Raw genomic sequence first — 21104 nt, 5'->3', positions numbered from 1 at the left:
AGCACGTGAGCCCATTATGAAAAAATTATCAAACAAACCGTTATGTTAATTACCACGCCATGACGTCACAGACGTTATTACTATCATAATGGCGGGGAGAGAGAGAGAAGCTAACATGAGAGGAGACGAGGGTGGATATAAAATACAGGAGGTAAAATACAGTAGTATGAAAAAATGGGAGACTTGACAGGTATGGGGAGAACACAGGAATGTTGACGGTCCGTGGAATTAATAATGAACATATTTTGAGACATTTTTAGTAATAAGAATAATTATGAATTTCTATAGAAAACGTGACAACTAAGGGAAAACAAATAGAACAGTTAAAAACAGCTATTGATACCATTTAAAAATGTTTAAAAATTACTAGATACATCTTCAGTAAATACTATCTGAGGGAGTTGTAGCCAAAATGTAGAAATGTTCAACTAGGAAATGATTGCAAGAATGTTAGGGCTGTGTAGTTAAATTTGCTGCTAGTAATTACTTCAAGTAAACTTTTTGCTTTACACTTCTGTTAAGGTGTCCATGTTTTGTTTAATTAGTTTGTATACGTAGATATGTATGATAAACTTATTGTCAGTAAACTGGTTTTGATAGAGTTAAGAATAAATCATGTTTTTTTATGTAATTTGCTTGAGGTTTTTAATTGGCCAGTGAAATGGCCATGCAAGGCAATGGCAGCCCCAATAAGGCGTCTCTTTAATATTATTATTTGGTTCTTATTCCGACACCGTTAATGTGGCTCGTACCACTGCAATACCGCCCTCAACTTAGTGCACTGCTGCAGGTGGTGCAATGATATGATTCTGCATTATCGTTTTTTCTGAGGTTAGGAAAACCTTGCACAGCAAAGGAGTTCATTAGCATTAGCCTTTTAGCTTAAATAAGCTATTAGCTATTTTTCTAATTTATTAGCCATACTATTTAGTATACTGAACTGAGTAAGTAAAGTAGGACCTGCTAGTGATTCCCCACATTAGGGTGACCAGACTTCCTCTTTTTCCCGGACATGTCCTACTTTTCAGACCTAAAAAAATGTCCGGGGGGAATTTAAAAATCGTCCGGGATTTTGGTCAACTGCCTCAAAACACATTACATAGCTTACAGTGCATTGTGATTACATTGCCACTCCGTTCCACTATTCCATTCTTTTGTTATTTAATCGTATTTCCTCTACTCGTCTTGTCGAGTGACCGACGTCTCTATGCGACAGAAATGTAAACAATTGAGGGAGATGCGCATTTTGTTGGTGGAAAAACTGGAACTATTTTGAGTTTCTGTCGCCAAGTCCGATTATTATAAGCGGCCTTGGGCTTTTTTTTATTTTTTTTTTTTTAAGACGCTTGCAAATTTAATGAGCGGCGAGTTGCGCCTTTTTGGGCTCGTTTTTGAACGTGAAGTTACTCATTTGGGCTTTGGAATAATCAGAGACTCATAATAAATCCCAGAATTTGTCCGTCATTAAGGTAGTTTTACTCAGTCTCTCTCTGTCCATCATTTCCCGGATGATCCCGCTGTGTCTTTGTTAATGTCAAGTTAATGACGTCTGAATGACGTCGAGCTTCGCGTTGCGCTCCAGAAAACTGCAAACATCGAGACTAATATGAACAGCGCAATAAACGTGAAAACAGCCACAAATGAACGTGTCCGTAGTTGCCAATAATTATAATGGCAACTTAACGCCATTCTAATTATTAATATTAAGATAAGTGTCACAAATCTGTGCAGCCATCTGAGCTGTGGAGCTGCAGGAGGAGCTCTGTGAGCTTTGACACCAAACGCAGGGCCGTAACACAGAACCTGGAGGCTGGGGGGAGGGGGGGGCTTTAAAATCCTTATTAGAGTTTTCCAGACAACAGTGGACCACACAAATTACTCACATTTTTTATTTTTTGTACTGTTTTTTTGTACAATCTCCTCTTCAGTTCAACCTTATCAGTGGAGACACATTGTTGATCTAATCATTATAAAATAGCTTACAATTAAGTATTGACAAAGATCAATGTGATTTTCACAGGAGGTGGAGCGTTGTTGTTAGCAGCTGCTGAAAGTAACTAAAAAGTTACTTTTAATGTAACTTAGTTACTTTCCAAATCAAGTAGTCAGTAATCTGACTAAGTTACTTTTTCAAGGAGTAATCAGTAGTCTGATTAAAGTTACTTTTTCAAAGTAACTATGCCAACACTGTTTACAGTACAGAGGGATTATCAGTCAACGTCACAATGTGTGTGTAAAATCCATTTGTGTTCATGTCCACATTGAAGTGTTTGTGTTGACCAGGGTCGCTCAGGTCCAGTCCTCCAGAGCTACCATCCTGCAACTTTTAATTCATCTTTACTCCAACTGACCAGAACAGGATCAGCTCTGAACAGGCCTGCTAACGAGCCATTCATTTAATTCAGGTGACGGACCAAGGAAGCATCTGAACGTTGCAGGATGGTAACTCTGGAGGACTGGACTGAAGCACGTCTGTTGTAGAGTAGAGTGCTACAACAGCGACCCTGTTGCAGGGTCGCTGTTGTAGCACTCTACAAAATGGATGGATCCATTTTCAAATGGATGGATGGATCAAAACTTCTCATAATTTTTTTAAAGGATTTAAAAAAAATTCTTTTGACATATTTGCTTGTTACACACAGCATAATTTTTGCGTCATTGTTTTTGTGGACAAAATGTATAATTGTTTTGATTAAAACTTCATGCTTAAATGACTTAGTTTTGAAAAGCATCCAACCCTATGCTGAACAGAAAATATGAAAATGTTCAGAAGTTATTTTAATTAGTACTTATTTATATCCTTTTCTACAGATGGGTATTTAAAATAATGATGTGATAACTTAGTGAGTTTATTTCATTGTATATATGTGTGTGTGTGTGTGTGTGTGTGCGTGGGTGTTTGTTATTTTGTCCCAGGCGGCTGTGCACTGTGACTCCCTAGACCAGAGTGGGTCAGCTGATGACCTGGCAGAGACCTGCCTCACTGAGCCCCCGGCCGCCTCCTCTCCGCTGTGCCAGAGGTCGTCCAGCGTGCGCACACTGAAATACACTCACCCCCAGAAGGTGATCTCCAGCAAGAGCCACAGTGAGACCAACACCCATGAACACGTACTTGAGCAGGCCAGCTGTGGCTTGCAGCCAGACACAGAGGCAGAAAAGAAGCCCGTCAGCCCTCAGGCTGGCAGGCCATCCAGTTTGAAGGTCACCAGCACTGAATCCATCCTTTCTGCTCCACTGCTTAACCACAGAGTGGCCGGGTCAGACCCTGCCCCCACAGTGGATGATGCTGATGAGGAGGTCGATGGTATGAACGGTTCGGTCACTCAGCCTGCTCCTGTCGGACATCTTGTTCCGATTCCCGGGGAGCAGCGGAGTCGCCTCTGTCCCTCGGCATCGCCTGTCTCAGGCAGGAGCAGGAAGCACCGGATGAGCCCACCGCCGGGTGACGAGCCGGTCACTGAGGCCACACAGTTTCTAGACAGCAGTGTTGAGCTGAGGAGGCGGACTCTGTCGTTCGATGCCACCACCGTCTCTTCTAATAAGCAGGAGGGCAGCTCTGTGGAGGACAAAGAACCAGAGCCAAACATTCTGCTGAACTTCTCGTGAGAGGCACAAAAGATTCAGACTGAAGCAGGAGTGTTTCCTGCTGTTTCCTCCTTCCTGTTAGATATTCACAGTGTGTGAAAAGAAGTCATGATGTGTGTACAAGTGAAGAAATCTAAGGACTGTTTTGTGCTTCAAGCGCACAGAAATGCACACGTAAAAGAGAAGTTTCTTTTTTTACATCTGATGTCGCGTTGCAGCTAAGAAGCTGTAGTTCAGGCACAGTAGTGACCCGGCTATCTTTACAACCTTCCTGTTGCTTGCTCTCCTGCTGTTACCATTAGCCATCCTTTTTCTACAAGCCTAGGTCAGAACACAAGACAAAGATTGTGATGCTTCTGTATATAAGAAGCATCTTAAAAGAAGTGTCTTAAAAGAGTATTCACACCTTTTCAACTTTTCCACATGTGGTGTTACAAAAACAAACTACATTTGTAGTTTGTTTGAAAGTAAAATTTCATTTTACTTTGTGAAGTAAAGTATGCTGTGGGAGAGCATCATGCATGATGCTCCTGCCAACGTGTTCCAGAGTGTGGAAAGTTTATTTATATTCTCTTTATTTCCCAACACACATAAATTTTGTTGGCCAAATAGTGAACTATTAGTCTTACTTGACCAGAGCACTTTTTTCCTCATTTGCTGTATCAACCCTTCTTGCAAAATGGAAGCATAAGACTTCTTACTGCTCTTTCTCCCACCTGAGCTGTGGACCTCTGCATCTCCTCCAGAGTTGCTGCTGGCCTCTTTGCTCCTTCTCTCAATGCTCTTCTTCAGCCACTCCATATTTTGACCTGTCTGTCTGACATCACAAACAATGTGCTAAATTTCCATCAAGCCAGATTTTACAGACTGATAAAAAGCAGCATCAGCCCAATCAATCCTATTCACACAGTAAAAAAAAGACAGAAGCGCCACCCACAGACTTTCATTGTATCTACCTCACAGCATTCTCAGAGCAGTGAATTCTGTTGAAGTTATCTGCAAGTGGACACTACTTAATTGTCAGATGATTGGTGTGGGATGATTTGTTGCAATGGGTTTCATTTAGTAAAAAAAAAAAAAACCTGAGTACAAAAGCATGCAATATTTTTCATATTTTTATAATTAAAAAGTTTGCTTTTAAAGTCACTGGTAGCCTTTATTCAACAGTAGCTTCATAGGAAGAAGGGCAGAGAGAAGAGGAGGAGATATGCAGCACATGACCCAGATGGGGTCATGGAACCAGGGACCACTGAGCTGAGGACCAGAGCCTCTGAGTGGTCTACCAGTAGAAGATTATGTATCACTTTAGCTTGCTTCATTGTTATGTAGGACTTTATGTTGGTCTGTCAGATAGACTCCCAATCAAATACATTCAAGTATGTGGTTTTGAATAAATGTGGAAAAATACATAAGATTTAAATACTTTTGTAAGGCACTGTATTTTCAGAAGTCTATGATTTTATTTTAAATAGATATGCATCAAGAGTCCAAAACAACTTATTAGGTATAATCCAAGTCAAAGCAATATATATGTTTGTGACTTTGTCACATTTGAGAAACTTAAACCCCAAAAAGATCATTTCTAGTTGATACTAATCTGTTGTTCAAAGTTGCAGTATGTAACTTTTATAAGTTTTTTTAAATATATGTATTTCTAGACCAGCCAAGGTGTTGAGGGGATCCGTTTTGGTGGCCTTACGAATCACATCTCTGCTTTTTGCGGATGATGTGGTCCTATTGGCTTCATCGGGTCGTGATCTGCAGCTCTCGCTGGAGCGGTTTGCAGCCGAGTGTGAAGTGGCTGGGATGGCGATCAGTGCCTCCATATCCGAGGCCATGGTCTTGAGCCGGAAAAGGGTAGAGTGCCTTCTCCGGGTCAGGGGGGGTGTCCTGCCCCAAGTGGAGGAGTTCAAGTATCTCGGGATCTTGTTCACGAATGAGGGAAGAAGGGAGCGGGAGATCGACAGGCGGATTGGTGCAGCGTCTGCCGTCAAGCGGGCGCTGTACCAGTCCGTCGTGGTGAAGAGAGAGCTGAGCCAAAAAGCGAAGCTCTCGATTTACCGGTCGATCTACGTTCCCACCCTCATCTATGGTCATGAGCTTTGGGTCATGACCGAAAGAACGAGATCACAGATACAACCGGTCAAAATGGGTTTTCTCCGTAGGGTGGCTGGGCTCTCCCTTAGAGATAGGGTGAGAAGCTCAGTCATCCGGGAGGGACTCAGAGTAGAGCCGCTGCTCCTTCACGTCGAGAGGGCCCAGTTGAGGTGGCTCGGGCATCTGATCAGGATGCCTCCTGGACGCCTCCCTGTTCCGGGCACGTCCCACCAGGAGGAGACCCCGGGGAAGACCCAGGACACGCTGGAGGGACTATGTCTCTCTGCTGGCCTGGGAACGCCTTGGGATTCCTCCGGAGGAGCTGGTGGAAGTGGCTGGGGAGAGGGAAGTCTGGGCCTCCCTTCTGAAGCTGCTACCCCCGCGACCCGACCCCAGATAAGTGAAAAAAAGTGGATGGATGTATTTGTTGAAACTGTTACTATGTCATGACTATATGGTATGAAACAGATAAGCTGTGAGAAAAATCAAGCTCATCTGCCTTCTTCCAGTGTCGACTAGAAACAACCAGTCAGAATTAGGAGGTGGGTATCAGCGATGTCAGTCACTTCTCTGTGTGGTGCTGCTCATCCTCCATCCCTGTTTCCCCCTTGCTATCTGCTAAACCGCAGCTAGCATAGCCAGTTGTGAATGCTAAGGCTAGTTAGTTAGCATGGCAACCAAAAACAGCAGATAGACAGTTCTTCTATAATGTGAGTTGTTTATCTGCCATTTATCACATTTAGCAGCGAGTATTGATAGCGCTGGCTCTGATTGCTTGCTTTTGGCTACTATTGCATTTCTTCAGATGGGAATAGTAGCTCAGGAGGAGATTGATCTTTTCACAGATGATTTGTTTTAGACAGTCACCATGTCACAATATGATGACAGTTTAAAACAAATATCTAAAAAGGTTTTTATAAAACTTACATACTGCAGCTTTCACTAGTTTTTTTACCCAGTGAATCTACTTAACTTTGATAGTTTTATAGTAAAATATTTTAATCTTCTTGAAGAGACCAACTTGATTTCTTCTCCTTCCAACAGTTTTCAAAGCTAAATCATAAAAGCTAGAAGTTATAGTTGCATATTTAATCATTAAACTTTGAACATTTGTTCATGTAAACAATGTTTAAAAAGGTTTGAGAAAAAACTTGTTTTAAAAAAAACTTATGTATTTAAGGATGGCCTTTGGCCTCTATTTATCTCTTAATACTATCACTGTATGTTCATTGTCTAAAAATCTACAGCACTTTAATATCTTTTTAATTCTTTTGTAACAAACTACCATAACTGGGTAAGCCCAGTCCCTGTCAACCTGGAAAATCAATGTTGCTTTTTGAACCGTTCAGATAAATTCTTGTGTTGTGACCTGGACTTTAGTTGTGTCTACCTCTTTTTTTCCTCCCCTGCATCTGTCTATTTGTATCTTAACTTTTTTCACTCCCCCTCTTTCTACATCTTTGCATTCTCAGGGTAGAAGAAGTTCAGACATAGTTGAGTGTGAAATGTCAGTGGCACTTTGCAGCGTTAGTGCCTGTTGTCTGAAGTTGGAGCTTATCATTGTTTAAAGAGACAAAGATGCTTTGATGGATCTACAGAAGGGCTTATGTAAGTGATGAAACAATGCTTACAGTTTGTAGAGAAGGTTATATTTTATTAAAAATGCAGACGTGATAAAAGAAAGCTGCATTTCTACATTTCTGAATGTCCGTTTACCAGCATTATATCAGCAAGGAATACACAGTGAGCTGTACATGAATGGACAGAGCTGGAATAAAACCTCTTCCTCTCTGACTTTTGTCTGACTCTTGTTTCTCCTAAAGATTGTTAGAAGATCGTCTCAATCTAGCATGTGCCCTGCAATCTAAAAATACGACAGACACTCAGCAGCTGCCTGCTACTGCTAACGAATTCAGCACAGCTCTATCTAATTATGTACTTCCAATCAAATGTGGATTGATATGCCCAACATCCTCTGATGTCATTCACGATACATAATTACATTGAAAAACTTTTTTCCAAGATCGAATGAAGCAAAAAAAGAAAAAGAGAAAACATCTGAAGTTCATGTGAACACAGGCAGAATCAGTTTTGATCGTGGTGTTGAGAAGTACAGTTTATTTCCTTTACTAATTCAACAAATCACAATAAAATATTTAATCACATTAATATTTCACACTGTCAAGAAACTATTTTCTTCAAGTTCTGCTGTTTCTTGCATTCATCTCACAATATGTTGGTCATACCTTCAGCTGCTGGGTGACCAGCTTGAGTTTAATGAAGAGCTACAAAGCTTCCACGTCTCTCTCCACGGTGTCCATTCATAAGGCAGGTCAGGCATCTTTACTGGTCTACATCTATGTTAATCTACACTTCAGCCATGCAGCCAGGATGTTGCTCAGTGTGAATCTGTGTGCTGTTTCCAGGTGTGTAACAGGTGTTAAGTGAGTAAGTACATCTGTACTCATGTGCATCAACATCTGTGTGTGTATGAAATGGTGAAAATGGATCTAACTGCTCCCTGGAGGGGATGGAGTCCCAATAAAACCAATAGGGCGGGCTCAGTGCGTTGTGTCGTTCAGATCAAATCTTCTCTTTTTGAGTTTCTAAAAAGCAGGAGCTACCGGTCTATGCTGTGTGAGTTTCTGGGGGTCCAAGGTTTCAGTGAAGGGAGTGGCTTGGTAGGGGTTAGTGGTAACTATGGTGCCTCCGTTGGGGATGGGGTAGGGAGTGGCTCGGATGTTGCTTGGAGGAGGGTCAAGGTGCTGCCAGGTGAATAAGTTTGTATTGCTGCCAGTTAGGTAGCGCCGAAGAGCACTCAGCATCAACACGGCCTGTTAGTAACATAAATAAGAATGAAAATGAATGTTAATGTCAAATGTTCAGAGGAACATTCAACAAAATTAATTATTCCTAAGCTGTTGCAGGTGCAACAATATGAAATGATAAACTGAGATAAATAGTAAGAGACAAGACAATGTTTAATCATTAACGTTCGTAAAACTAAGAATCTTAAATGAGGAAAAATCCTTACACACTGTAAGATTCTAATACTGGCTTATTTATTAACCTTTTGTTCTTTCTCAGACCATAAAGCTAAGTACAGTGCAATCTTTAGTAAAACTACTGCGCCATGTGAGGAGGATAAGGTCTTTATAAGCAACACACAACACCACACATAAATACAGAAACAAAACACAATAATCTTATTGTGTTTTATTTTTTATAGATTTACATCTTAAATCTATTTGCAAATAGAAATATAGAAAAGGTCCCTTAGCCAGAGTAACAGCCATATTGCGGTTAATAAACATGAAAGGTTGCTGTTATTGATCATAAAAATACTTAGGCGATAACTGTAATCAACTAGAAGGTCTTGGAATATGTTTAGTTTTTGAGACTTTTTTATCCTTCTGCAGTTTTCTAAAGTACAAAATCTTGAACAGTTTCCAATAAATGTAGACATTTTAACTGGGATTGATTAATTATATGTGCTTTATCTTTAATATTTCAAATTAACCTTTGGTTTTGACATTTTGCAAAATAATGTTTTGAATTTGACTTACTTAATGAATGAACACTCATTCCAAAATAAATAGATACTGCCCAATCAACCTGTTTTGTTTAAACAGCATGGTTTATTTTGGTGTTAATTACTGTTAGCAATGCAAGTTGATAATCCATTTCTTTGAATTCAGTTCCAATTCAACAACAACAATCGTCATCTCCAGGCACTTTTAAAAATTCAAACACACATCATTCCAAATGATTCGAGTTGTGAAGTTTAGTTAATTATTCCAATTAGTTTAAAACATTTCTATTTAAGGAGAAACCCAGGAGAGTCCATTCTCGGCATTTGCTCCTCTAGAATGAGAACGCAGAGACAATTTTGACTCTACAGCAGCAGCCTCTAAACTCAGTTCTCAAACTCTACTGTCCATCAGGCTTTAGATGTAACATAGCTAACATAGCTGGCTTTACAGCAATCCCTAATATTTGGCATGTATGTATCAACAGTAGAGTGACAAAATCAATCAAGTTTTGTCACTCTTATGTATTATATAATAAAAACATAAAAATAAAAAAAGTCATAAAAGACACAATAGTCACAAATAAAACAAAACACAAATAAACATTACATTTTGATGAATACCTTAATCAAAATCATCAATACACATGATCAGTCAGTGTTGGTCAGTGTTTCATTAATGACATTTCAAATACAATGGCTTTTTAGTGTACATTTAAACCACTCAGTGTTTCAGCTGTTTTACAGTTTTCTGGAAGTTTGTTCCAGATTTGTGGTACATAGAAGCTGATCGCTGCTTCTCCATGTTTGGTTCTGGTTGTTGCAGAGCAGAACCAGAAGCAGAAGACCTGAGAGGTCTAGAGCAGATCTTTAATGTATTGTGGTGCTGAGCTGTACCAGTACCGCGGACCGGTACCGGTCCGTGGACCAGTTGGTACAGGGCCGCACAAGAAATAATAAAATATTTCCGTTTTATGCGTTATCGGAGTCTGGAGGATCTTTTATTTTGAAAATCCTTTAACTGGATTCCCTTGGTTACGTCTTGTCCCAAAAGCAGCAAAATAAGTAAGAAACAGATCAGACTCTTTGGAAAGCTTCTTTATGAAGGGAAAACATTCTCTTTTGCAAAAACGATAAAAAAATATTATTTTTTTAAATCAAATCATTGGTAATTTCTGAGTCTGACTTTCCACCCAGGGAAATATGCCTTTTCTTAGACTGTAAACGCATAAATGGATTTAACACATACACATTCAGGATGAGAGTTGTTGCAGCGCCAAAGATTTTGTATTTTATTTTTCTTATTTATTTTAGCAAGTTTAAGTTACTGTTCACCTTGTTTATTCACCTCCTTACTAAAAGCGAAATCCTCTTTGTTAGAATATGTTTCTCTCAATAATACCTTTCACTGATTTAGACATCTATTGCTTATTATAGGAAAAGACAAATTCATTTCCTCTGCACAATAAGATCCTTAAAAAAATTTATACCATGTTCCAAATTATTATGCAGGTGATATTTTCTCAGATTTTCTTAAATGGTCAATGCAAATGATGGTCAGTATAATTTCCAAGTCTTAAATCAAATTTTACTGAACAAAGCTCCAAATCAGAACAGTATTTTTTTTTTCAAAAATAAAATACTGAAAGTACACCGAGTTTGTAAATAGTTTCTGCTTGAATTTCTCTGCAGGATGTCAGAATACCTTCCCAGAGCTGCTGTTTTGATATGAACTGCATTCCACCCTCAGATCTTCTGCTTGAGGAAACTCCAAAGGTTCTCAATAGGGTTGAGGTCAGAGGTCAGACGAGGATGGTGACCACACCATGAGTTTCTCCCCTTTTAGGCCCATAGCAGCCGATGACACAGTGGTATTCATTTCAGCAAGAGACGGTTCATTGTCATGCACCTGAAAGTACAGCTCTTCTTTTTGAACCATTAAAGAAAGTGATCAGTCAGAAAGTCCATATACTTTGCTGAGGTCATTTTCACACCTCCAGGGACTCTGAAGGGGCTGACCAGCTCTCTCTCTCTCTCTCTCCCCATGATTTCGGCCCAAAGCATGACTCCACCACCTCCTTGCTGACATCACAGCCGTGTTGGGACGTGGTGGTCATCCACCACCAATCCACTACTTCGTCCATCTGGACCATCTAGGGTTGCACAGCTGTCATCAGTGAACAAGTCTGTTTAACTTGTTCACTAAATTAATCTTAATGTACGTCTGGGCCCACTGCGACCGTTTCTGCTTGTGAGCTCTGGTTAGGAGCCCAATAGTAGGTTCATGCACCACAAGCCTCTGGAGGATCCTCCACCTTGAGGTTCCAGAGGCTCCAGCGGCTTCAAATAACTGTTTGCTGCTTTGTAAGAACATTTTAACAAGTGCTCTCTTAATCCCATGAATTTGTCAAACAGAAACCTTCCTCATTCTGCCTTTATCTGAACAAACCTATCTTTGTTCTGAATCAACCGCAAAATCGCTTCAAAGTATGATAATGCTTCAGTTTTCATTAAATATCTAATGTCATACGGCACTACACTATCTGATGATTTTTGTCAGCAGAGAGATCCTTTCTCTTTCCCACCTTGCTTTAAACCTGTGGCCTTCTTAATAATGTGGAACATCCTTTTTAAGTAGATTTCCTTTAATTGAGCTCACTAAACAAACTAATCAACCAGCTCTCTGAAATTAATTATAGTGATTGAAAGAGCCCCGACACACAATACCATCTATAAATTTAATAGCACAGCAAAAAAAATTATCTTTATAGCACTTAAATCCAATTTGCATAAGAATTTGGAACACAGTGTGTATAAAAAGCAACTCTCAGCCAGTTCATTTAAATCTAAACGGGCATCAATAAACAAGTCCCTCGGTTCAAAGATGAGCAAAAAGTCAATCTTTTTTTTTTTTTTTCACAGCAGGTTTGTACGTCGGAGCAAAATAAACCACACAGTGGTCAGACAAAATAAATAAATGCACTACTAGCATTTGCTCTGGGATGAATATAAACTAGAGCAACAAATAACTGCGGAAACTCCCTGGATAAATAAAAAGGGCGCACACATCCCTAAAGAGAACTTAGGAGATCCATCAAACTGACCATCAGTGGGAGGAAGCCAGAGTACCTGGAGAAACCCACCATACACAAGGAGAACATGCAAACTCCATGCAGAAAGACTCCAGGCTGGGGATCGAACCCAGGACCTTCTTGCAGCAATGCTACCAACTGCACCACTGTGCAGCCCAGCTTCAGTAACCATTACACAATTTGTATTCACTCTGTTGTAAATCTATTACAATTTATTAGTTCAACATTTGTTTTTGGCTATTGATTTACTTTCTACACTCCTTGCAGAAAAAGATAAAGAGTTATCACCAACAATGGGTGAGAGGTGGCATATATCCTCCACAGTTAAACAATATATTGAATAAATAATCATGCCTTTATTTAATGTTTTTATTTGTGAAACTGTAATACTGTTGGTTATTCATACCACTGGTGTGTAAAAGTGTGTTCAAATATTGGACTACAGAAAAAGTCGGGGGAGTCTTCAACAAAAGCCTTTGATTAACTTGATTGGAAGAAAGAAATGTGATTCTTTCCAATAGCATCAATAAGTAAAACAACGTATGGTGAGTTAAATGCACATGGTGATGAAGAAAACAGAAAGAAATAATTATTTACATTAATGTGTAATGTGACATAATGTGAATAAAAAAGATACAAACCCAGCTTAGGGTTGAAAAGAAGCAAAACGTGATAATAGCTCTGGCAGCGTCTGACCCCTGGGCCAATGGCAGCTCATCTGGAGACGTGGCCTGCCACTGATTGGCCAGAAAACAGAATCCAACAAACCACAGGAAGCTGGCCACTCCTGAAGGAGAAAAACAAGACTGTATTTATTTTTTTGCTTGTATCACCCCACAGTCAGCTGTGTCACATTTTTCTTTCTTTTGTTCGTTAGTCAATGTATTTACCAGACACTCCGTGCCATTTTATAGCACGATCAAGTAACTATGTCACCTTCAATTGTTATAAAAAATGCTGTAAATATCAAATGTCTTAAAAGAAAATTGATTTAATTTAATGGCTTGAAATTGGGCCACTTGTCTCTTTAAAAACTCACGTTCTTTCTGAAACTCCGCCCACAGGAAGTCATCGTAACATCGTTCCTCTATTAACCCTTTAAAAGCAGTTTTACCAAGGTTTACATATGGTCAGCTCAGTAGTTCCACCAAGGGTTTGCTAGTTGCTGCTGACTAGTCTGAAGGAGCTGAGAGAGGGAGTTGTTGGGGAGGAATTTTCTGGTAGGTCACAGGGGTCAAACTCCAGTCCTCAAGGGCTGGTGTCCTGCAACTTTTAGATGTGCCTCTGCTGCACCACCTGAATAGAATAATTAGGTCATTAAGGCTCTGGAGAAATGATCTACACAAGGAGGAGGTCATTAACCCATTTCATTCCAGGGTTTTGTACCTGTGGCATATCTAAAAACTGCAGGACACCGGCCCTTGAGGACTGGAGTTCGACACCCCTGTGGTAGGTGTAAGCTCAATTTGGAGACTGCAGCTCTGAGGAGGAGCTTGGTCCTTGAAGGTGGCACTCGGTTCACCCAGGTGTTTTGCACAGCTGAATGGTTGTCATGGAGTTTAAAGAATTTGTCAAACATGCATGACTCAAGGCAACACTCCATGTGTGCGTTTAATGAGAGAACAACATAAGATGATGCAATGTTCAAAAAAGTAGATTTTACTTTTTACTGCTCCTTTAATATATATATATATATATATATTTGTTTTCTCTTATCACTTTGCATGAATCAGGAAGACTTTGTGGTCTTTGTTCTCTACCAGAAAAGATGAGGTCAAACAGCACCGCTCGTTTTCGGTCCTTGAGGTTACTCATAGAAGGGAAGTAAACATCCAGGATCAGGAAACAGGTGCTGCCAAGGAAACAGGCCACACCCACAGTCATGCCATAGTTACAGGCATGAGCATTTTTGTTAAAGACACACAGTAAACGTTCGCTGCCGATGTTGATGTAACCCTCGTTCACTATGCAGCTGAACACCACGATGGAGAAAACCTGCAGAGAGAGAAAAAGTATCATCTAAGAGACGTCACTGATGGATGACGCACACAGAGACAGTTATAAATGCTTGATTTCCCAGCAGATCGAAGTACACATCAGCTCTCAACAGAGCAATGAGGTTTGAAAGCACCCAAAAAGAATCAGTTCAAAAACAACAGTTCTTTTGTTGGAAATATGCTAAAGATGTTCACAAAGTTGCCCTTCTACCACCTTAGGCACATCTCTAGGATTAAAGGACTAATGTCTCAGCAAGATTTAAAGAAATTCATTACTGCCACAGTGTCTTCACAGGTCTGGCTTAAAAAATAAAATAAAAAAATCAATCCTCCAGCTGCAGCTGATGTTCTCACTAAAACTAGGAAGATAGCACATCAACCCTTCCACAGACTCCCTGTAGCTCAGAGAATTTAATAGTATATGCACCACAAATCTGGAACAAGCTTCCAGAAAAGCTCCTTAGCTCTGAGCTCCTTTAATCAAGACTAAAGACTAATTTGATTGTAGTTGCCTTTGATTAATTATAACAGGAACATGATTTCTCTTTATTTTGCACATAATGTAATTCTTATTATTTAGTTGTTGATTTGCATGTTTTATCATGTAAATCAGTTTTATATACCTGTGTGCTATTCAAATAAACTTGGTTTGACTTATTTATACATAATGTAAAGGAAACAATACAAAATTTAGAGTTTGGTTCTAGCAACTTGTCCCAAGTATGCACTCAAAAAATTAACTCAGCGAGTATGCATTTGTGTCAAATTACTTTCAATCAGATCAGAATCATTCCTTCTGTTAACTTCTCTGTTGGTGGTAAATTTATTTTGTTTTATAGCTACAGGGACTGCTCATATTTTCACAGCAATGTCTTGTCAAAATAAAATGCTTGTTTTCTTCAGGTTTCTTTCAGTTGGAAATATTGCTTCTATTATTTTAACAATGAAAGTGGCGTCACTTTGAGAGCTGGAGGCTATATCTGATGGAGAGTTCTTTGTAATTCTCTAACAAAATGATTAATTATTCATCCATGAAGGAACCAAAAATCTTTTTACTGATCTGTCAAATGCATATGTCCCAGAGTTGCTTCCTCTAGATTGAGCTTTTTCAGTTCTTTTTTATTCAAATGTACATTTTTGCAATGCACTTCTGTTGAGCCGTATTAAGATGAATAATAAGAGAAAACACAGACACATGATGACTCACAGCTGCACGGCATCACATCACAATAGAAAGAAAGAATTCATCCTGAGCTTTATAAAACGTAAAACCTTCTTTCGTTGGTTTCTTAGACAGAAAAATTCAGTTCCTCAAATTGAGATTTTATCTAAAAACACAAATGTAAAGCTTGATTGAAAAGAATCACATTATCGCAAAGCTGAAAGGGGAGCTGCAGGTAGGCCCGTCCATTCATGGAGACCCGCATCACGCATTTGGAAGATAAGGCTTACCCACGATAGCAGTCTGAGGATGGTGCGGGGATGCGTGAAAAAGGCGACCGGATCGAAGAGGACTCTCCCGGCCTTCATGGCTCCATATGCGCTCGCTGTCTCCATCCCTCCGAATTTCAGCTCCCTCAACGAGGCTGAGAAAGCGAGAAGAGCCGGTGTGAGAGCTTTCTTCTTCCAGGAACAAGATGAAGTCACAGCGCGTCACCGAGGCTCATCTTAGGCTGCAGCATCGCCGCTCCGTCTTCAGTCGACTCCAACACCTCCATCTGAACAAATCCACGTTTGCCTTTCTGTTTTTGTCTTGCTTTATGGACGTTGGTCTTTTTCTATTTAAGAAGATGAAGGCGAACCAAGAGCTTCCTGTAGTCTAAAGATTTCAGCGTATTAAAATTGCCCTTACAGAAAAAGCACAAGATTTTTACCCGTGGAAAAACTATGTACCACATGTGAAGTGATACGAGTCACATAAAATACCACATACATGTTAAGTTGGAACGTTTCATGGTAAAAATAATAAATAAATAAAAAACAAGCAAATAAAAAAACATGTTCACATGTTTCTGTTATAAAGTGGTAATGAGGTAAACGCAGCAGACCCAGGTAGAGGTGAGCGATGATGGTTTAATGATGAAAATAATCCACAATACAGTCCAATAACCAGGCAGCACGGCTGAGCTGAAAGCCAGGACTCAACACCGGTAGCAACTGGAGGAAACCAATGGACAACGGTAGAACAGCTGACTAGAATAAACGACTAGGGTGTAGCGTCAGACACAGGAACACAGGTGGCATTAAATACACAGAGGGTAATCACAGAACGAGAAACACCTGGGAACAATCAAGGGGAAGACAGGACAACACGGAGACTCAGAGACACAGAAACTCAAAATAAATACACAGAAAACTAATGGTCACATGTTCCATATGTCAATAGAACATGGATCACATGAACAAAATACTTAATCACACGGGGCGCATGTCACTCTTGTGCATGGATAAAGGGAACTACTTGTGAACAAGTGTGGCATTTATTAATCTTCATTATGTACATATTTTTATGAATTGTAGTGAAACCCAGATTGAACTGATAAAGTTGTGCAACTACCTTTTTATGCTACAAATTAAATTTTCTGTGGACATTTTCAGATTTTCAACGTTTTTCTTTGCATCTGACTATCCATATGACCATCCATCAGAAACATTCCACATTTTGAATTGTTATCTTCACAATGTCTTTGGTTTTTCTTCTGGGTTTGATTTGTACATTCTGGGCCAAAACATGTTCCTCTCTTGGACACTGAACCTATCTCCACCTTATAACCACAGGTTAATCTCTAATTAAATGTTTCAGTTAAGCTATTAGGAGTTTCCAAAGCCATAACATAATCTGGGCATTTCCCTCATAGTTCATGGGTCATTCTTTATGTAAACTTCTGATTTTGAAGATGGAAAATAAATAAATCTCTGACATTCTCTCATTATTTAGCAAATAAAAATACTTTTGTTAATTAACTGACCTAAAATAAGTTAAATTTGGTCTGATTTAACTTCAAACAGTGAAAAATTGTGTCTTTTAATTTGGTGTACATAAATTTCTGATTTGAACTTTGTTTTGTCTTTTTAAGTCTCCGTGTCTGCAAAAATAAATAACAAAACTTCCTTTATGAAGTTCATATTTGCCCATTTCTTTAGAAAATACGAAAGAAAACACAAAAAATCCAGTAAACTAAATTATGATTTATTCTTTCATTTTAGGTTATTCCAAAACTTAAATAACAGAGGAAAATCTAAAGCACTTTGTTTACATTATATAACCTGAAAATTTTATTGGTTGTCAGAATTCAATAACTGAAGTCTTTGTTGATGACCAGAAAAATCTTAGGATACAGATTACAAACTGTGTGGCCAATATTATCAAATAATTTTCAATATCGGAAAAAGAAAACATGTGTACAACGCTGAGGGTTGAGTTCAGTGTGGGTTTTGGGCAGTTCCTACAGTTATCCACCAGAGGGAGCCAGGGGGTTATGGCTTACTTGAAAAAGGACCTGAAAAACTAAAATTCTTCAAAATCCTCTTTGTTTGGATGTCTACTTGGCTCTGATCCTTTATATTTAGTTATGTGCAGAATTTTACTCTTCCAACAGCTTTAAGGGTTAGGGTTATATAAGTCTTGCTGATCAAATTCCAAATAGTGAAATTTTCCAGACTGTGTATTTGGGGAGGGTGGAGGGGTTAATTCACAAAAAGATTAATTTACCACAATAAGATTTAAGAATCATAATGGGAGCAATCATCTCAAAGTGTTCCCAAATGTCCATTTCAATCATTCAATCTAGTTTATTTTTGAGGCATATTTCAGTAACAATACAGTTCAAAGTGCTTTAAAGCAGTGGTCCCCAACCACCGGGCCGCGGACCGGTACCGGTCCGTGGACCAATTGGTACCGGGCCGCGCAAGAAATAATTAAATATGTCCGTTCTATGTATTGAGTATGGAGGAGCTTTTATTTTGAAAATCGTACACCGGATGCCGAGGTTTGAGTCATGCGCTAGCTCACAACGTTTCTCCTTGTGCTCTCAAGACTCTGAAGCTCAAACACCATGAATGGCAACGTCTTGCTCCTCCTCCTTCAGGCCTGTGCCGCATAACCTGTTCACCCTCCAACGCTGTTACCATCTAGCGACCTCCACCAGACCTCCACTGGGAGCTGGGTATCCCAGTGTTGCACAACTCTGGATTAACACCCACACAATGACTTGAACCCTGGAACCCAATCACTTCCCCCCAGGCAGACTCGCCTCTATCTCAATCAGTAAGAGTGCCATTCAATAACCCATTCATCAGTGACTGTTATCCACCATTCATCTACTCTGTTTCCAGTGTTCTTGCCCACCCCGCACCGCCATGCTCCCAGATAAAGATGCACATTTGATATTAATTGATTGTTGAATAAAGTTAACATTTTCTCAGTGACTCCTGGAAGTGTTCTCCATGTGGGCCAAGAGCATAGCAAAAAAAACATGATAAAAGTATAGTTTTCAAACAACAATTAAATTTATTAAAGGATCCAAAACAACCCACTTCTGCATGAAAATATCTGTTTGTGAAAGTTCTTCAATCAGATCATTAAAGAATTGGGTCATTAAAAATTCTTTAGCCTATTTCATCAAACTCTACCTTGAGTTGGACCCACCACCAATCCTAGCATTTAAGAGATTTTCTGATTCTACTGGTCTGGTAGGAATAAGAGTGCCCAGAGAAAATGAATAGAAAATGTGGTAATTTGCATTTCATTCTTGATTTAACTATTTCTAAGTTTGATTTAGATGATAATAAAGAAAATGTAATAATATATAGAAATTATTTGCTCAAACAGTGTGATTCTCTATAAACAGAAATCATCTACAAGGTAGCAAATACTTTTTCACAGGAATGGGGTTCAAGTAAAAAAAAAAAAAAAAAACATGATTTAAAAAAATTATTAAAAGCCAAATGACACATGCAGACATATTACTTTGAGTTGCTGTATCAAAGCTCATCTTTGGACTTGTTTTTTTTTGTTTCCTCTGTCTTGAGAGTCTCTATGTACTTCCTCCTGTCTTCATCCTCCTGGAATAACATGGAGTAAAAATCTAATTTTACCACAGAAAATATTTCAGCTTTCATACTCCTAAAAACTGCTGCACAATTTACCTTAACTCTGTCTCTTTTGGCCTTTTTCATCTCTTTATCCATAAACCTAACCAAGTCTTTTATGTTCCTTTTCCCAGTATAAACCACCACCTTGAAGTCACAGAAGAAATATTCCATGCTTTGTAATTTGTAAACAGGCACAAAAAAAAAAAACATTCAGATGATTTACTGCTGAGAATATTGCATTAAATGAACCAGTGAGTAATACATACCCTCTCAGCGTACAGAGCAGGAAACAGGCAGAAGGATGGATAGGAACCCTGCATTGACATGTTGATATCATTGGCCGAGGCGTCGATTTGAGCAATGACCACACCCTCCCAATCCTTGACGACTTCAGCTAGCTCCTCCCACAGTGGAAACACGGCACGGGACATTTCACTGTATGCCAGATCTGGGATCCAACAGACATAGGGAGCAATAGTCGTCAGCTATACACTACACTGAAGAGATGAAGAAAACCAAGGATTAACTCCTCACAACTATATGGCAAGCATTTAATCAGCATGAAAGGGTGTTAATCTAGACAAAATCTCTCTCCAACCTTCTTGAATAGTGGGTCACAATAAATACTGACAAGACACTTTTTACCAGTAAGACTTTTTGGCTGACCAGTGAAAGTAGAAACCATGCTCATGACCCAAAGTTTGGATCTAATACTCCAAAAGTCAAACATTCACCGGGAACCAGTTGCTGACAAATGTTGCTGTGCTGGTAATATAGTAATTTGACATGCAAGCTAGTCAGCACACATTTGTTTTTGCTAGGTCGGAACCATAAACTTTTATTGACATTTTGAAGCCAAACAGTGGCACAGTTGGTAGCACAGTTGGGTTTGATTCCAGGCCCGGGGTCTTTCTGCATGGCGTAAGTAATGTCGTACTTTGCTCATAAAGGGACACTACCCATAAAGTAAAAGCAATACAGAAAAGCATGATGATGGAGGGTTTGTGAGTAATTTCTGGAAACCACAGTAAGATCATTTCCTTTTTTATTTTTCCCACAGCTAATTCTTCCATCATTCTTGGTTTTAATTGGCTACAACAACATAACCCTCATATCAACTGGTTTGATAAACATATAGAATCCTGGTCCACTTCCTGTCCCTCATCCTGTCTCTGTTCCACAGTTCCACCAGGTCCGTCACTGGCTGAACCCCAACAAGCAAACCCTCCTGACCTGTTCATGATTCCGCTTGAATACCATGACATAGAACCAGTTCTCAGCTAAACTAAAGCTCTCTCTCTTCCCCCACACCATAGACCTTCTCCATGGGGCACCTCTACCTACCAGCCACCTGTATAACATTTTCCAACTAGAGCGTGAAGCAATGAAAAATACATTAAAGACTCTTTAGCAACAGGCATCATCTGCCCGTCCTCCTCTCCTCTGAGGGCAGAATTTGTTTTTGTGGGGAAAAAGGACGGCTCTCTCCACCCTTGCATTGACTATCGTAGGTTGAACCGAATCACTGTCAAAAACAAATATCCTCTGCCCCTGTTATCTTCTCCCTTCAAACCGGTTCATGATGCAACACCTTTTTCCAGGCTAGATCTTATAAATGCATACCACTTTCTCCGCATTCGTCAAGGGGACGAGTGGAAGACGGCATTTAAGACACCCATTGGGCACTTCGAATATTTAGTCATGCCTTTT

The 21104-nt window shown here is 39.5% G+C and overlaps 3 protein-coding genes across 9 annotated transcripts in view; 1 reads left to right on the top strand and 2 right to left on the bottom strand.

Annotated features, from left to right (window-relative positions):
* LOC122829855 (voltage-dependent T-type calcium channel subunit alpha-1G-like) overlaps positions 1-4514 on the top strand; it is a 174154-nt gene extending 169640 nt beyond the window's left edge. For all 4 annotated transcript variants that reach the window (XM_044114740.1, XM_044114742.1, XM_044114741.1 and 1 more), the window contains one exon: positions 2917-4514. In XM_044114740.1, the coding sequence (XP_043970675.1) occupies positions 2917-3606 (690 nt within the window). In that variant the 3' untranslated portion in view covers positions 3607-4514. The remainder of the gene's footprint in view (positions 1-2916) is intronic.
* A 3266-nt stretch (positions 4515-7780) lies between these two features.
* On the bottom strand, positions 7781-16799 carry LOC122829857 (synaptogyrin-3-like). Of its 2 annotated transcripts, none has more exons than XM_044114746.1 (5): positions 16349-16799; positions 15753-16119; positions 14064-14298; positions 12945-13090; positions 7781-8516 (listed from the first exon to the last, which is right to left on the bottom strand). In XM_044114746.1, the coding sequence occupies exons 2-5, from the start codon at positions 15855-15857 to the stop codon at positions 8289-8291; spliced, it is 714 nt and encodes a 237-aa protein (XP_043970681.1). In that variant the 5' UTR covers positions 15858-16119; positions 16349-16799; the 3' UTR covers positions 7781-8288. The 2 variants fall into 2 exon arrangements, with proteins under 2 accessions (XP_043970681.1, XP_043970682.1); XM_044114747.1 differs by having other exon boundaries at positions 15753-16018.
* Positions 16800-17504: 705 nt separating this feature from the next.
* The window catches only part of zgc:136472 (uncharacterized protein LOC678514 homolog), a 33402-nt gene continuing 29802 nt past the window's right edge, over positions 17505-21104 (bottom strand). Inside the window, exons 8-10 of one of the 3 annotated variants that reach the window (XM_044114739.1) lie at positions 19661-19842; positions 19449-19538; positions 17505-19364 (exon numbers count right to left, since the gene is read on the bottom strand). In XM_044114739.1, the coding sequence (XP_043970674.1) occupies positions 19284-19364; positions 19449-19538; positions 19661-19842 (353 nt within the window). In that variant the 3' untranslated portion in view covers positions 17505-19283. The remainder of the gene's footprint in view (positions 19365-19448; positions 19539-19660; positions 19843-21104) is intronic. The other 2 variants (XM_044114737.1, XM_044114738.1) reach the window with 2 other exon arrangements.

The sequence above is a fragment of the Gambusia affinis genome, linkage group LG04 (genome assembly GCF_019740435.1).
Source record: "Gambusia affinis linkage group LG04, SWU_Gaff_1.0, whole genome shotgun sequence".
Taxonomy (NCBI): Eukaryota; Metazoa; Chordata; class Actinopteri; order Cyprinodontiformes; family Poeciliidae; genus Gambusia; species Gambusia affinis.
The sequence above is the reverse complement of the archived record's forward strand: the minus strand, read 5'-3'. Positions and strand labels throughout refer to the sequence as shown.

Coding starts and splice junctions, on each gene's coding strand:
- LOC122829857 (XM_044114746.1), bottom strand. CDS start 15,857: ATGGAGACAGCGAGCGCATATGGAGCCATGAAGGCCGGGAGAGTCCTC. Junction 14,299..15,752: donor TCCTCAGACTGCTATCGTGG/GTAAGCCTTATC, acceptor CTCTCTCTGCAG/GTTTTCTCCATCGTGGTGTT. Junction 13,091..14,063: donor GTTTGACCTCATCTTTTCTG/GTAGAGAACAAA, acceptor TTTCTCCTTCAG/GAGTGGCCAGCTTCCTGTGG.